General features: G+C 33.6%; 1 protein-coding gene across 1 annotated transcript; it reads left to right on the forward strand.

The window, feature by feature from the left end:
• Window positions 1-11,128: 11,128 nt before the first annotated feature.
• Window positions 11,129-15,929, forward strand: LOC131623719 (uncharacterized). The gene is made up of 5 exons (XM_058894741.1): window positions 11,129-11,609; window positions 13,536-13,651; window positions 13,742-14,110; window positions 14,433-15,183; window positions 15,475-15,929. Exons 1-5 carry the CDS (start codon window positions 11,369-11,371, stop codon window positions 15,543-15,545), a joined length of 1,548 nt encoding a protein of 515 aa, XP_058750724.1. The 5' UTR covers window positions 11,129-11,368; the 3' UTR covers window positions 15,546-15,929.
• Window positions 15,930-18,119: the final 2,190 nt, after the last annotated feature.

Below are 18,119 nucleotides of genomic sequence, written 5' to 3' on the forward strand. Positions count from 1 at the left end.
TGAGATCTGCTTTCAGATTCGTGTTGTATTTTATTTCCTCTTCTCTTTCTATTATTATTCTTATATTTTTCTTAACCTCCCTTGTGATATCTATGGCAGACAGAGGTTACAATTGTGATTTGTGGGCGCAAAGAATTAAAATCACTTATGCATATTTCGGGACAACTTGACTTTGTGAAACAGGTGATGTGTATTGACAATGATCTCTCATCTGCTCAGCATGGATGGAAACTCACTTCCTTTTTTGATGTTGAGAGGCTTGGTAGAGAAAACCCTATTGCCGCTGATTTACCCCTTTCAGCTGATGTTCCAGTTATAATGTATACAAGTGGAAGTACACGTTTGCCTAAGGTATCAATGTTTTGATTGAATATTATATTCATTTAGGTGCTTTTGAATGTGCATAGAGTTATGCAAAAAGAAGTTCTCTAATTAAATTATGTTCCCTCAATCTTTCCCCTGATGCCAATTGACTCCTACACATGAAGGAATTCTCTAATAAAATTTTGTTCCTTCATACATTCCCTTAATACCTATTGGGGCAGTAGGATCTAGAACATATTGGATTTATGAAAAATGTTTGTCATAAAATGCAGGACTGAGATATGGATAGATAGTACAAACTTGGTGTTTTTCCTTACTTTGATATTCAATGTTTTTGTTTAGCACAAATTTGTTTCTCTAAGTTGTTGTTTCTTAACATTCTGTACAAAATATGTCATGGCCTGAAGGAGGTAGTGATTAGTGATCTTGTTGACCAATCTTGTTCTAACCAGAAACGGGTCACGCTTCTTGTGAGCAATATTCTGTAAGTTCTTAGTGACTAAGTTATATTCTTTGAATAATTACGAAAAACACTAATCATTACTTTGGCTTGCTTCAACTTTAGGGATAAAGTCTATTAGTGAACTAGCTTTTGTATCCCATAATATTAGTAAACTAGCTTTAGTAAGTTCTTAAATTTGAAGTTGTTATTAACAAGCATCATGTTTGGCTTTAAATGAGTCTATTAGTAAACTAGTTTATGTATCCCATAATATTTTGTTTTTCATTTTCTAAATTAGTACACCATACATCTACGTCTGAAGGTTCAATGAGGACTTATTTGGTTTAAAAATTATTAGTTTTAAAAGCATGAAGTTTAGTTTCCCTTTTACACTATGTGACAATTTATTTATTTATATATATATATATATATATATATATATATATATATTAGCTTTGTTGGAAAGTTAAGTTAAAATTTTCATTTCCTTGATATTATTAGATGTGTGATTATATGATATTCGATTATGATATTACTAGACGTGTTCTCAAGTGATAGAATTATTATATTATTTCTTACTAGATTAGATATCTTATTATATATTAAGTAGCCATGGATTTGGTATGGATATGTGTCTTGTATAGATTAAACATGTGATGTTTATATGGCCTGATGGCAATTAAGCTATGTTCCTAATTTTTTAGCTTTATTGATGTAAAATTCCTTCTATCAGGTTGTGTGGGTGCTTCATTTTGCATTGGTTGCTGCTGTGTAACAAGTTGACGTTTCTTGTTATTCAATGCCATGGTTATAGTGGTGAAGTAACCCTAATGTCAAATGGGGAAAGCTGTTTCAGGATCTGGTCTTTTTGGAAAGATCTTTCACTAGCAATTGGTTAGGATAAATTCTCCATCTTTCTCTTTATATTATTTTCACTACACAAACAACACCAACTAACTATCTTCCTCTCTAGGCCAACTCAAGTCAAGAGTCTCATTTTTGCCAAATCACGATTCTTGTTTATTCTATATAATTGATTAATTTTTATTTTTGTGTTGGTGTTATTTATTTATTACGTTGTTCATTTTATGTCAGAATCCATTGTAGAGATAAAAGGAATTGCTTCTGAACAATATTTCTTGTTTCAGAACAATGTCGGTGATACTCAACGACCGTCTTGTACAAGTTGAATAATATTCTTTTATAAAGAAAAGTCATTGGTATTGCATGTGTATAATATAATGTACTATCCATTCCTAGCATGTTTTCATCTCTTGACATTTTATTCAATCATTAATTAGTCATGCTAGTGTAGTAGTATACAAGGAATGTTACTATAAGTCCATAATTTTCTAAACCTCTAAGCCTGTCTGAAGTTGAATTATGTACTGAATTTTTTCAAGAGTATGCACTTGTATGTAGGAGCAAGGCGGGCACTTGTATGTAGGAGCAAGGCGGTTCGAGAACTTTAGAAGATGAAAGTAAGGAAACATCTTGCATTTCTTGGTTGTACAATTCAATGGACCAAACACAATTGTTCTCTACATGGATGATACTGTTACAAGTCATCAAATAAATGTGATTCAGTTTTTCAAGTTACTGAAATTTTGCAAGAGGGATCCCCAACATGAACTATGTGCTGCCCAAAATTGACTGCAATATTTCAGGTTATTAAAGTTTTGCTAGAGGATCCCAACATGAACTCTGTGCTTCTCTAGACTCACTGCAATGTTTCTAGTTACTCAAGTTTTGCAAAAGGATCCCAACATGAGGCATATAAAGTTATATCATGTTTCTATATTAAATCAATATTTTTTACCATGAAATTCTGAATTCTGAATTTTGATGTATATTAAGTAGTGTTTGTCTTTATTTTTATTGAATTTTGTATATCACATGTTTCAGTTAAATAAGTTCGTATATTAAATTTATTATCTATTTGAGAGTGCAATCAGAAAGATATTAATTTTTTTAAAAAATAATTAATTTAGCGGGGGTTTTAAACCTCCGTAGTCTGTTTAAAAACCGTCGCAATCAGCATAAAACGAAACACCAAATACAATTCACGACGGTTTTGAAATGTCGTAACAAGAATTGATAAAAGAATTCAAACTGAAACTAACGACGGTTTGTAACCGTCGCTATTAGCAATTTACAACAGTTCTATACCCGTCGTGATTGATAACGACAGTTGGAGTGACGGTTTTAGCAACCGTCGCAATACACCCTGGCGACACACGTTTTTGCGACAGTTACATAACTGTCGCGCCTTGCGATTCGTGGCGGTTGAAACTGCCGTAATCTGCCAAAATTAACCGTCGCAATCCGCCAATTTTCTTGTAGTGAGAAGAAAATCTTAAGTGAGAAAAATAGAAATATGCAGGTCATGGTGTATTCTCCATTGGAGTAATGAGAAGTTGAAACACACTTAAGAAAGATAAACAAATACTTGATCAGTCCGCATATTGCTCACATTGAATAACTAGAGAAACGAAACACACTGAGTTGTTGTTCGATAGTGTTTCATGTTTACGATCATTAAATGTGTTATCAGCTGTAACAGGCTTCATGATTAGTATTCAAGAAGAAGATGAAGATCTACGCACAAGAAGCAATCAACATATAGTTGTTGCTCCATATCTGGTTATGAAGAAGAAAAGAATATGGTCTTACAAGAAGGAATTAATTTCAAAAAGCCGAATCTCTAATCTCCTTACTCTGACAAGAAGAGACCTAACTGAAAGAAGCAATCAATACAAGAGTTGTTTTTCTTAACCTGCTTTAAAAAGAAGAAGATCTCATCCAGAAGTTGAAGAAAAGAAGACTACAAGAATATTTATTATATCTTGTAATTATTTATAAGAACACATATAGTTGTTGCTCGTATTGTGTTACATCTTAGGAAACTTCTGATAGATTATTTAGGCACCAGAAGTGACTTATAGTCAGTGTGTCATAAACATATGTACTTACAATAGGAGAAAATCTGCTTGACTAAGAAGCACATTTGTAATCTCCAAAAGAACAATTCTGATAGAATTGTTGTGCCTTGAGTATCTTCTGATATGGATACTTGAGAAGTCCTTGAGATATGGTTAGACTCTTGGAGGGATCTAGGTCAATAAACGTTATATCTTGTGGAGATCACTGAACGGTTTATTTTCCAGGGTTAGTCACAAGTAGTTGGCTTGTGCAGCAAGTTAGTCACAACAGTTTGGTTGTGCAGGGTTAGTCACAAGCAGTTGGCTTGTGCAGGTTGTTAGTCACAGCAGTTGGTTGTGCAGGTTACTAGATTGATGAACGTTATATCTCGCTGAGATCACTGAACGGTTCAGTCGTCTAAGGGTTAGTCACTCGCGGGTAGCTTGTGCAGGGTTAGTCACAGTAGTTAGCTGTGCAGGTTGTTAGTCACGACGGTTGATCATGCAATTGTAATCAAGTTTGATTATAGTGGATTAAGGCCTCTGTTGAAAGGAAAATCACCTGAGGAGGGTGAACTGGAGGTAGCCTTATTCAGAAGGTGAACCAGGATAAAAATGAATGTGTCTTTTAATTTCTGCACATTTCATTTAACTCGAAACATTCATGCAGAATGTCTTCAGAACTGTACTGAGACAAGTCAGAAGTTCTGATAATATAAAGAAGTTAAATTGAATATCTTGCTAGTTATTCAACTCCATTCCAATCATGCTTCCGCAACATCAAAAGCATATCCAAAAGATGAGATACTAAAAGAAAGAAAAGAATTTTAAGAAAGGGAAATTAATTTGATAAAGAACACAATTCAATCCCTCTTTCTTGTGTTTTTCTCCACCTTCACTTTCAAATGAGCTTTACCTAAATTTGATATAAACATGTTAACAACTCCTACTGAATGGTCAATAACTGGCCTTGTAAAGACCATTGTGTACATCAGACTTCCAATGACTAAAGCATATAGAATTTTAACCATGGATTTTTTTATTCCTTCGTTAGAGGTGATCGATCCTTAGACAAGCGAAAATAACTTTCCAAATGTGTATATATGTATTATGTTTTAGATGATTAAAAAACTTCTTTCTCTTTTACTTATCTCTTTTGAGTTGCATACCAATGATCCTTTTTGCACGACCTAAGTCCTTAGTGTCAAACTCTTTTGGAATTTGCATTTTCAAATTTTTGATCTTGTCCATATCTGACCCCATTACCAACAAATTGATAAGTGTTGAATTTACGTGAAAGACTTCGACACTTACTAACTTATTTTACAGGGAATTAATACAAATCCCTCTAATTTATCTATGAAAAGTGAGAAAATACATGTTTGAATTTTTCTATTATGTATTATCTAGAAACAAGTAAAAAGGAATGGAAAACTATGATTCAACATGCAAAGACCAAACCAGAGCAAATATATAAAGACCATGCTCGCTAGGTCTAGCCATAGGTGTAACATCTCGATTTTCTATTTTATTTATTTAAATAGTTAGTATATTATTAGTATAATTATTTTACTATTACTTGGTGTGGTAATTATTTATTTGTGAGATATTAAGCTAATTGGTTATTTGAATTATTAGTAGAATAATGAGGTAAATATCTATTGGATCTAATTAATTAAAATAGAAGTAATCAGGGGGTAAGTGTTACTAAGCCCATCTAATTAGTGAGAGATAGTGAGAGGAGTTAGGTTTAGCCTCATAACACATTCATTTGGTAAAGAGAAAGAGATAGCTCAAAAGAAGAGAAAAAAGAGAAAAAGGGAGAAAGTGAAGGAAACTATAAGAAGAAGAAGAAGAATGAGATTTAACCTAAGGTAAGGGGGAGAATCTTCATTATTATGGGTATATATATGCAATAGTTGAATGTTTAAGTTCTCGTCTCTCAAATTCCTCATAATTTTTATGTTAGGGTTTGTGCAAATCTATGAGATTTTGTGAATTAAACATGTTTAATGATGTTATAATGATAATCTATTAACAAAAACATGATTAGGAACCTTATACATATGATTAATTGTTGTTTGAATGAACTTTGGTTGTATAAAAGTGATTTTCGGAACTGTTGTCAAAAAATTGTTATTTTTAAAATAACACAGAGAGCGCGTCGCACGGGGAAGGGCTCTTAGCGCGCTCTTGGAAACTGACCGAACCATTTTACAAACCGAGTGCGTGTAGCGCGATAGTCAGGGCGTGTAGCGCAGCCTGACATGGAATTTTGTGATTTTTTATTCTTCGGCTTGAGATCTTGTATGCTTATGATTTAAGATATATTTCCTTGTATTTTGATAATTTATTCAATAATGTTTGGATAGATTTTGAATCGAAAATGAACTTATATATGAAATTTGTGTTTTGATTATGTATAATGTGAATTGGTGGATACATGAATTGGCTTGTATGCTATATGTTATATGTGATCATTACATAATATGTGAATGATTGTTTAATAATAAATGGGTGTTGTGCAATGTTTGGTGGATAATTCAAATTGTGCGAATTGTTGTGATATGCTTGGATAATTAAGGTTGTGTCATAATCTTAATTGCATATATTGTGAATTGTTGCGCATGCATTCATTGGGAGTTGGAACTCCGGTTAACTTTGATCCTTGTGTGGAAATAGAGGCGTGATTGTCCCTTATGTGGATTGGAAGCGGTGAACTGTGTGTTCATATTTTGAGGGCTTTGGTCTTATCTGGATCGGAAGCGTGACTCTGGTTCTTGAGTATGGAATCGGGAGCGGTGAGCTTGATACACACGTGGTACCATTTGCATTGAGTCACATTAGTTGCATTTGGAGTCGTATTGATTTTGCTATGTGATATTTGGATTATTGTATGCTTATGTGATAATTGAAAAGTTTTGTTAAGTGCAATAATTGTGAAACTCATTTAATTATGAAGTGTGATGAATTTGTTGAATTGTAGTGTACTATTTCCATTGTTCATAAGACATGTATCCATTATGATGTGAATTATCACCCTTTTGTTTGAATGATGTTCATTGTGACATCGTGTAGGTTTCGACGAGTAGCGTGCTTGCACGAGGATTTAGTCGAGGAGCTTATTGATTATTTCATTTTGATTTAGGTAGCGAGTCAATGCTCTGATCATGTAATACAGGGGGTATTTGAACTCATGTTTTGGATGTTTGAATTACTGTTATCTATTGTATTCGACAACGTATTTTGGATATATTATGTTGATGACTATGTTGCCTATTGTGGGATTCATATGACATTTAATGAGATGATAATGTTATTACGATTTTGGTAGATGATTATAGTATGTGATGTAATCATTGAAATGCTTGAGAATTTATTATTCTGTTGCGATATGCATATTGATGAAACATGAAGTTTTCAAATTGTGTTATAAATATGATCGGTGCATGTTTGTATGATTTGATTTTGGTTTTCATTGTTATGGAAACAACATGTGACGATCTTTTATTATATGCATGTTTAATAGTTTTTCACAATTGAGATTTCTTAACAATAGAAATTTTTAAAAGCTATGCAATTATTTAGCAGTCTATTTTTTTTCCCAATAATATTTTAATATTATCCAATTTGTTGGATTTCTCATAATAAACTGGTGACATATACGCGGTCCACACCAGAACCCGTGCGGACGCACGAGTTTCCCACTAGTTGTTCTTGAACTTTAATTGAACTTAATTGTTGTGTTTTTGAATTATGGAAATTAATGTTGATATTGAAAATTGAGTTGAATGTTTGTTGTTAATTGATTTTGATATTAAATTAATTGGTGTTGTTAATGATAATTGGTGAAGAATAATTGTTATTTAAAACTATGTACTCTAAGTGTTTATCAAAATGCTTGTTAAAGTCCGACACATGCTAGAATCTTATTTTTGCTATAACTTTTGATCCGTGTTGAGTTTTTCCGACTTTACTTAATGAAAATCGAGTTTCTCAGATAAGTTTTGCTTTGTTTTTACCACTGCTATACTGTGTGTGAAAATTACCGTTTAAAGCGAAATTTAGCCGAACTGAATAGTTTTCCGTGGAACCGTTGACATGTTTCTTGTGCGCTTTATTTCCTAATTTTTTGGATGCTTTCTAATTTGTTTCGGATTCCTTTTAACACGTGTGCAGTGCTTAATCGTGGTTGGTAATATAGTTATTTTTGTGTGCTAACTCTTGAGATTCATAGAAAATTCTTTGTTGCTTATGCTATATTGTGGATGCTTGTTGCCGATTAATTCAAGTGCTTTGATTTGTGTTGACACATGAAGTTTGTTGGCTGATTGTGCATGCTTGTGATGTATGTTTTCCCCAAATTTTCGTAAGAGGCGTAATCACACTGGGTTTGATAAAAATGTCATATCTTAACCGTTTTGAGTTTTTGCGAATGTGAATAATGTCTCTCAAGTAAAATGATATTTCCCGAGCTGTTGGTGAGGTTTTATTTCGGTTTCAGCCGACTTTTTTTTGTCGATTTTGCTTCTATCTGATTTCGAAATTCGTGCTTCCGGGCCGATTTAATAAAACCCGATCGCATATTTGAGTTCCTTCGCATGTTTGTAGGCTACCGTGTAAATTTCGTTTAATTTCGACAAGTTTAATTTTTGACCAATTGTCCCGATTTTAATGTTTCTTTGATCCGATTGACATGTAAATAACTTCTTTAATTTCCATTTATCTTGTATTCATATTTGGTTGGTATTTGTGTGTCATTTCACTCCTATTTCTTGTTTGTTGCTTCTTTTATGCTTAATAGCGTGTTTAACACCTAATTTGTGCGTTTAAAGTCATGTATTGCGTTTGTACTCGTGTTTGTTCGCTTGTGAATACTTATCGTGATGTTAGTGCATGTGTGATATGTTTTGTATGTGTTTTTGTACCCATGTAATTGTTGCCCCATCAGAGGCTTCTTTCTCTTATTTTTCGTTTCTTATTCCGTTATTCATTTTCAATTTAGCTTTATAATGCATTAACGCAATTCCGATTATGGCTTTTTGTTATCTCTAACGTGTGCGCTAGTATGCAAGGCATTTTGAAGGCAATTCCCGGTTGATGTTCATTCATTCGTGTTCCGCTTTATTTGCGGGAGACAGTGTTATTTTTCTCTGATTCGCGTTCTCGCTCTTGAGACGCGTGTATTACTTTATACCTGTTTGCTTGGATTATTTGTTTCCCTTGCAGGTGTATTGTATGTTTGTGCTCGACGCACATATCAACGCATGATTTATTTCACGACGTCGATGCTTGCTTAACTACGCGGTATATCAGATTGCTGTCTTTTTGCTTGTTGCTTAATGCTAGCTCGCTCGCGAAGTTGTCAGGTTTCTTACTTCTAGTGCTGTTGTTTACGGATCATAATCTGTTGATTTTCGCGGTAGCGACACCAAGTAACACATTTAATGCAAACATGAAGAGCATTATGAAGGATAATCGTAATGTTGCTCTCAAGGATGATGAAGTTGTTGTTAAAACCAAGGAAGAAAGACTAGGAAAAAAAGCAGAAGGACCAAATGGAAAAGGATTATACGACGAGCCTACAAAATAATCAAGGAAACTTACCCATGAAGGAAGTTAACCATGGAATAGTTGTATTACTTGTGTATATAGGTAGTATGAAAATTGTATTACCTCTGCTGGAGCAGAGGCGTCAGGTACATCTGTTGGAATGACAGATCCATCCATCACATGTGAGACTACCTGTATCCGTGCACGTCGTACGGAGGCATGCTGTGCAACACTCTCACGTATAAGTCGGTCTGACTGGTCGATCATAATGTATGCATTATATTAGAAATAAAGTCGAGTTAGATACAATTAACTTATTAAAAGAAAAGGAAAACAAATCAAATTTAACTCCATAAGTTCAAATATGGAAGTCTTTCGTAGATGTATATACAAAAGCACCCAACATTTCAAAAAACTAGGGTTGTTCCGTAGGTGCATCTATAGAACTACCTAACGTTTCAATTGTTTCGTAGATGCACCTACAAAATGCTCTGAAACTTCAAAAACTCAACAATGACCTTTGTCACCGTTCCAACCACTAAAACCCCCATTTTGGTGGCTTGATCGTCCATTTTCCTCATCAAAATATACCTACATTATCTCTAAACTATGTTTCTAAAACTAACTAATGATTTATACACCTAAAAGTGTATTCAAACTCTATTACGAGAAATACTCGAAAATAACTCGAAAACTCGAAAATTCAAAAACTTAGAGATTAAATTGAATTTTGAAGTTGTTGGAATGTGTTGATTTTTGATGTTGACGTTCACCATCGAACTCGAGAGATTTGAAGGTGGTTTGGTGGAAGTTTGATTTTTGAGGTTGAGAGATATTAAGAGAGTAGAAGATGAAAAGTGTGCGAATGAGAGAGGAGAAGCAGTCTATCGCGTGTTTAATATCAAATGCTTTCGTAGATGCATAACTGAAAGAATTTCGTAAGTGCATCTACGAAACAAATGCGCTTTAAAAAAAAATACTTTTGAAGATACATATATATAAAAGTATATAAAAGTAGAGAGTATTTTTGGCAACGCTCACAGTGCATAAGAGACCAAAAGATGAATTAAGAGTCTCTCTAAATTTTTAACCTTCTCTATTTAAAAATACTAATTTTGACTTGTGGTAAATTCCTATTGGTAAAATTTGTTCTCGCCTCTAATATAAACAATTAACATTTATTGTTTTGTTATAAATATAAGAACATGTTCTTGCTAATAAATATAAATATGTAAGAACACTTGAAATCGCTTTTATTTTTTAGTAGTAAATCACTTCTTGATACTATCCTTTACAACAAGCAAAGCATGATAAATATAAAATGAGGGTGCGGGTGCTTTTCAACTTAGCAAAAGAGTCAAACTCATCAAACCTTACCTCACCACCACCCCACAAATACTTTCCTCCACATGACACCACACAATGCGTTCTTCTTTTTATTTAATTTTTTCACCTTAGTGCCATGCTAGTGGACACTTCCACAATTAATAACAATCTCTACTTTTTTTTTTTTTTAAATTCAAAGACTTTGAAAATAAACATATTATAATAAATATATAAATATTATCTGAATTTAAATTTTACAGTACTCGATAAATGTGAATTTTATTTTTAACGGATGACCGATAAGTATTTTTATAATGGTTTATTAACTCTTAAAATCTATCCTGACTTGAATGAGTCTTCGGAGTTCGACTCACCTAAATATTCTCTGATTCTTGAAATCGGTGATAATCGAATAAACCCTTAATTATAAGAACTATTAGTAGTACTCTACACAATGACAAAAAAATTGATTCCTAAAAATAAAACATATTTTCTTACCATTCAAAAAATAAAAAACAAAAAGCAAAAATGAATAAAAGCATTGTCTCTCCAAAAGAAAATGACACTTGTTGTTAATCTTGCAGCACGAGTTACTTCACTATCTCTTCCTTTCCTCTTTCAAACCCTAAACATTTCTCTATTTTTTCCTCTTCCCAACCCAAAATCAAACAAAATTCTCCAACAAAATAATCACTTTTCTCACTAACACTTTCTCAGTGTATTCTCAAATGGGTTCACCAAACACGCCCCAAGAGAATGACCACTGAACTTCCTCTCCCACTTCCACTGCATTGTACTTCCAATGGGAAAATCCGAAGAAGAACAACACCTGCCACGTGGCGCCACCTCATCGGATCGACCGCAGAATGCGGAAACCGAGTGTCGGCGGTGTTGTTGTTCTCAGATTCAGAAACTCGTTGGCTTCAGATGCATTCTCGTTTTCCTCTTCTCTCTTGCTTTGTTCCTCTCTGCTCTGTTCTGGTTGCCACCGTTTCTTCGATTCGCAGATCACAAGAATCTACACGATGATTCCAAATATAAAGGTTCGTTTTTTTTCTCTTCAATTTTATGCTATTTTTAGCCCTCTTTTTTGGATTTGTCGCCGGCTGCATTGTTTTGTAGATTTACTAGTAGATCTGTTTCTGTTTTTGGTTTTGCAAGCATTAAAGTTTGAATTTTTTTTCGTTAATTTAAATTTTTTTAATTCCGTTTAATTAGGGATAATCTTATTAATAATTTTGCTTTTGAAGTGATTATTAATTGGATAATTTAAGTATTAATGATTTTTTTTACTATGGTAGTTTTGTTTATTAGCTAATTAAAGAGGTAACCTTGTTTGTAGGATCATGTTATTTTAAATTTTTTTTTTCTATTTTGGTAATTACTTTCAAAATACCTATTTTTAGTAAGTTTTGATGATTTTGATTTTGCTGTTTTGAAAGTTGTTTTGGGATTGCATTGCCTAGTTTTAACATTTTTATACTTATAGGATATTTAAAATAAATATTGGTATAAATGATAAACAAGAAATAGATTCTCTATCTTATATTCTTATTACAAGCTCCTATGAATAAAATAGTTTTCTTGTTTTAGAGTGTGAGACAGAGTTTTTAACTTCTGACATGAATCAGCTGACTAGTTTGTGGTCTATCTTAGAAATATTGCAATTTTGGTGTAGCATTAGGCTATCTCTAGCAAATTGAGTTGATATTACTTATTGTAACTCTGGCCCCTTTTGTAAGACTCTCTTGGCTAATGCGCAAGAATTTAGATAAGTGGTATTATGAAGAGATGATAGAGACTTGGGTATAGTGGGGTGCTCAAGTTAAACATTGAGTAGTTTGAGATGATTGGTGAAGCGTTGTAGACACTGTAGCAGCTGAGGCATTGGCTTTCTGAGCGGTGCTATGATAGAGACTTGGGTATTATGGGGTGATCATCAAGTAATATGAGATGCTTGGTGGAGTATCTAACTGACCTGGTTCTTCCCCAAGGGATTGAATACTTATCAGTCTTGAGGCAACAATTCATGTGATTAGAAGGCCACAGATTGAGTTGTGCAAAGTAAGACTATCTACAATAGATAGATAATGATATTGGATCTGGCCTTTCCTGGACCTCGTATGGAGGGAGCTGTGATTGAGCTGGGAATGAGAAATCAAACTTAAATCCTGTAATGTTAAAATTTTAAAGCTTTATGTTTGATGAGAAAGTTTTTCAATATTATGCCCATCGAATTGCCACGGCAATGCGATACCATATGCCCGGCCACTAGTTAGCTCTCATTGATATTCCATTCATTACAAACTTCTACCTCGTATAAGTCTGTTGCACTCAGCACACTTTTTAACCATTGGAGATTCTATGTCCAACTGCCACACAATTTCTCTTACAAATTTAGGGATTAGCATATTATAAATTGTAAGTGATTGCTTGAAGAATAACAAGAGCTTAAGCGACGAAATGAAATAGCAATATTAAGTCGTGTAACATTAAAAGGAGTTGTGGAGATAGGGACAATCAACAAGCGGCAACTGGAAATTTGGTTATTCAGTTTCAATATTAGATGAAGCTGTTGGTAATTGGGATAACTGTAGTTCCTTAATAATATGAATCTTGTATTGTGGCTCTGCATAACATTATACTTTAAAACTCATTATTCAATTTCTATTCCGTACTCTAGAATAAACAAATTCAGTGTCTCCTCACATGTTGTCAGCACCAAATTTAAACTAATTTACTGAATTTTCTAAATACTTGTATGCTCCTATATGTCTCATTCATGAATAAATTTTGACCCGCCGTAGTGTTAAAGTTCTATCACTTAGTTGTACATTGCCAGTTTGCCACACCACTAAAAGAGGTTGACTTTGACTATACCAACAAATACTGAAAAAATCAAGCTCTTTCAATAATAATGACAATTTATAAAATCTACTTGCTCAATGATAATTTTATTAATTTTGCAGGTCATGATATCGTTGCAAGCTTTATTGTTAATAAGCCGGTCACTGTGCTAGAAGATAACAAATTGCAGCTTGCAAGGGAAATTTTTGAGGAGATAGAAGCTCCCTCTACTACAACAGTACACCTCTCTCTTAGTAGTTTCCTTTAATGCCCTATCTTAATATTCACATATTGATGTCATTCTCTTTTTTTCTTTAAAAAAATTCAGGTGAACATCTTGTCTCTAGACCAGTTATCTCAGCTAAACAAGACAAAAGTGGTATTTGCAGTCGATCCTGATGGTGGTGAATACTCAGAAACGTCTTCTGCCTCCATAAGTTTGATAAGATCATTATTTACATCCCTGGTAATTCACCAATCAGATCTGCAGCTCACTTCATTTGGAGATCCCTCCTTTTTTGAAGTGCTGAAATTCAAAGGAGGAATTACTATAATTCCACAACAGAATGCATTTCCTTTGCAGAGAGTGCAAACAAAATTCAACTTTTCTTTGAATTTTCCCATTTATCAAATACAAAGAAATTTCAATGAGCTGACAGATCAGCTAAAGTCTGGATTACATCTGACATCCTATGAGGTTTGTCGAACTTCTTTCTTTTCTTATTGTTTCTATGGTATGTTCTTTATTATAATCATTTTTTCATTTGTACTTTGTTTTTTATACATTTGAGTTCAACTTTCAATTCTGATTCTATGTTACGGCCTCTGTCTCACAATAATTGATCACTTCACACATAATAAGAAAAATATATAAATGAAAAAGAGACAATAATATTTTTATTAAATTACCCTTGTCAAGTACCCGTGTATTTAGCATTACTCTTGCGCAAGATACCACTTATATGTTAATCATAGGCTATGCCGTTCTGATATTGATTGGGTTTACCGGTTGGTTGCAGAACTTGCAAGTCGTCTTATCAAATTCTGAAGGTTCAACAGTAGATGCTCCCACGATTATTCAATCCTCGGTTCTACTTGCGGTTGGGATTCCTCCATCCAAACAGAGGCTAAAGCAATTGGCGCAAACCATCATGGGACCTCATAATCTTGGCTTGAATAACACTGAATTTGGTAGGGTTAAGCAAGTCAGACTCTCAACCATCTTGCAGCACTCCCTTAACGGCAGCGATACTCGCTCCGCGAGATCACCTGCTCCTGCTCCTGTGCCTCATTCCTCACACCATCATCACCACCATCACCATCATCATCACCATCACCACCATCATGATACCCATCTAACTCCTGCAACTTCTCCTATACCTGCACCTGCACATAATCCCTGGGAGGGGGTAGCTCCACCTGAAGTTGCTTCCCCCCCTGCTACAAAAAGTGCACCTACACCTCAGAAAAGTTCTCAAGCTCATCCTCCTGATTGTCCATTTGAGCGTAGAAAAAGGTCTAGGCGTAATGCTGGGAGACATACTTATCTAACACCTGCCGTCGCCCCTAGCATTGAACATCATCACCATGTTCCTATTTCATCACCAACACCACAGGTTGAACCCCCTCCCCCTACACATACCTCTCATTCAGTACCTGCTTTGAGTCCTTTGCCAAATGTAGCTTTTGCTCATGCTGAGCCTCCACCTAAGAGCGGCCCTGCTGCAGAACAACCGAGCACACAGTTTCATGGGCCATCAATATCACCATGTGAGTAAGCTTAATGATATAAAAGTAGTTTTTGTTCAATGCTAATGCTTTAATTACTTGTCAGTCACAAAATAGAGGCAACTTCTTTTACAATTTTTTTGCACTTGCATTTATAACATTCATTATCTATTACTAATATTAAAACTGGTTGTGGATAGTGGTTACTCAGTTTATGAATGAATTTATAAGTAGTTAGCTTAATGAAGTTTGGTTTATTTTTTATCTCATCTTTTTGTACATATTTCTTTTTTATTATTATTTATTGTGCACTGATATCTTGTTTTTTTGCAGCTTCTGCAGGTTGTCTTGGAAGTGTTAAGTGGACATCTTTAATATTTGTTGTACTTGTGTTACATGTGTGACAAAGTGCTAAACTTGTACCATTTGGAAAGATAAAACTAGATTACTATGAATGTGAGCTACGCAAAGTGTGAGCTACACATATATGAGTGGATATAAGTTGTCATCATTCGTGTAAATAGTTGATTAAAAATATCCAGATGGTGTATGTACCCATTTTCAGGTCAAAGTCCATAAGTGGCAGGCCTTGATTACATGCATTACCTTTGTTTTGTTATGTAAGATGGAAAAAAAAGTAAAAGAAGAAAAAGAGAGAAGAAAGTAACAGTTTTCTTTTAGTCTCTAATCCTTTCAATAAACTTCTATGTATGGTTGTATTAGTCAGGTAAAAAGTTAATGTTGCATGAGGTGACAAGGAAATTGTTCCACCAATGCAATTGAAATCACGGTTATTTTGTTGCAATGTTAATGCTTCTAGTTCATCTCTTCCTCTGTTTTTCTATCTTCACGAGCTAAATAGCCAACTTGTAACCATTGCCAAAGAACATACTTTTTCTAATATCTACTTTGGAAATCACTGTGTTTTTTTATTTCCTTCTAGAGTAGTCTAATGGTCATAATTTTATTATTTAAATATAATAAAATTAGACGTCGTTAGATTTGTACTCGGGCTTTTGTAATTGGATAACAAGTTCGTTTGTCTGACATATCTGTTCTGATTGCAGTTTGGTAGACCAAAATTTTAGATTCACATTCTCTAATGTGTCCGTCCTGATTCTTTAAGGGTGTAGTTATCATCATAATTTTTAGGGATACAATTTACTCAAGTCTCTCCGCCCCACCATTTTTTTTAGGAGAATCAAGGTTTTAGTCTTGCATTTTCAATTATTTTGTCCCGTATCGTTTAATTTATTTTAAATGTTTTTGCGGAGCAAGCTTTAATGGGGGATTTGTCACTTGTATATTGAACTATTGAAAATTACTTTTTACTATTTATGCAAAATAATAATATGAATATTGCAAATTACTTTTTACTATTTATGCAAAATAATAGGGTTTAGATATTTTTTAATAAAAATTATCGATATTTTATCATGATTTATGTAATAAAAAATCGATCACTTTAGATTATTTGGACAATTTCATGATAAAATTGACTTATTCAAAATAGAGGTTATTTGGTGTTATCTAATACAATTTCATGAAAGTTACTTTAGTTTTTTTTAGGTGATTTATTTATGAAGCATGGTACTATAGTAGCTCCCACCTTTCATGTGAAGGGTGTCGTAAATTGCACATGATCTCTGCTCGTGAAGAAGAATAATGTAAAATAAAAAAATGAAAATATTTACTCATATTTTGGAAAGATATGACACCGAGGCGAAAAGATCCTGTCATGTGAATTGGCTCTGACTTTTATAGGACGATTGAATGAAGCCACCTTTCAATGCGTAATGGGATGAGGTAATGTCCACTTGTTCCGAAATCACGGATAATTCAACTCCATAGTAATTGTACTTGACAATTGAGGTGAAATAATTTAATTTTTAAGTTACTATATTGTACAAACTAGTAACTACACAGGGTTGGACGATCGGTCGGGTTCGACCGATCTTGGATCAAAAACTTAAATCTAATGTAAGTAGCAGTTTCATTTTTAAGATATAATTTTGACCAATATAATTGTGAGTTTTGATAGATTCGATTATGTCTGACAAATTAGAAATGTTAACAACACTCTCTTTTGAACACTCTCTCAAATACTTTCTCTTTTATTGGTTGAAACATGTGTGAGTTCTACTATTTTATGCGAGACCTATTTTCAAAGTGAGGGGGATCCGCACATGTTTCAACCAATAAAAAAATGATTGCTTGAGAGAGTGTTTAAAAGAGAGTGTTGCTAGCAATTCTCCTGAGAGATAAATTAGATCGATTTAATTGATTTAATATTTATTGAGTAAATCTATAAAAATTACTCATCTTTTATAAAATTCACAAACATTTAATTTTAGTTTTTAAAAAAAAAATACTAGAATACCATAAAGAAAAACTATTTTTTTTATTATTAAAAAAAAGTTATGAATACATGATAATATTTCAAATATCATTTAACATTAATTTGATCATTATCATACTTTAAACCACAAATTAAATAGTACTCAAAATTTTATGATTATAAGTTAGCGTGTTTTCGAATATATATATATATATATATATATATATATATATGTGTGTGTGTATGTGTGTGTGTGTGTGTGTGTGTGTGTGTGTGTGTGTGTGTGTGTGTGTGTGTGTGTGTGTGTGTGTGTGTGTGTGTCAGAGCCTGAAAAGGAGCTGATATAGTGGTTTAATACAATTATTAAAAAAGGAGTTTTTGAAAACATATTTAGTATTTTAAAGTTACATATTTCTTATTTGCTCCACTCTTTAACCCTGACCTTTGAATCTTGTTAGTGTACCTGCTGGTAGTGAGTGGTCCTGGTCGTTAGTCCCGTGTGTCGAGGCCGTAAAACCGTTGGTTTAGCTCATTGTAGTTACAGTCCGAGAAACAAACTATAAGGGGGTGAGAGAGAGAGAGAGTTAAGAAGAAATCTAGTGACTTTTAGATACTTGTCTGTTTTAAAAAGTCTTCTTGT

This window comes from Vicia villosa, unplaced genomic scaffold (genome assembly GCF_029867415.1).
Source record: "Vicia villosa cultivar HV-30 ecotype Madison, WI unplaced genomic scaffold, Vvil1.0 ctg.000077F_1_1, whole genome shotgun sequence".
In the NCBI taxonomy this organism is placed as follows: Eukaryota; Viridiplantae; Streptophyta; class Magnoliopsida; order Fabales; family Fabaceae; genus Vicia; species Vicia villosa.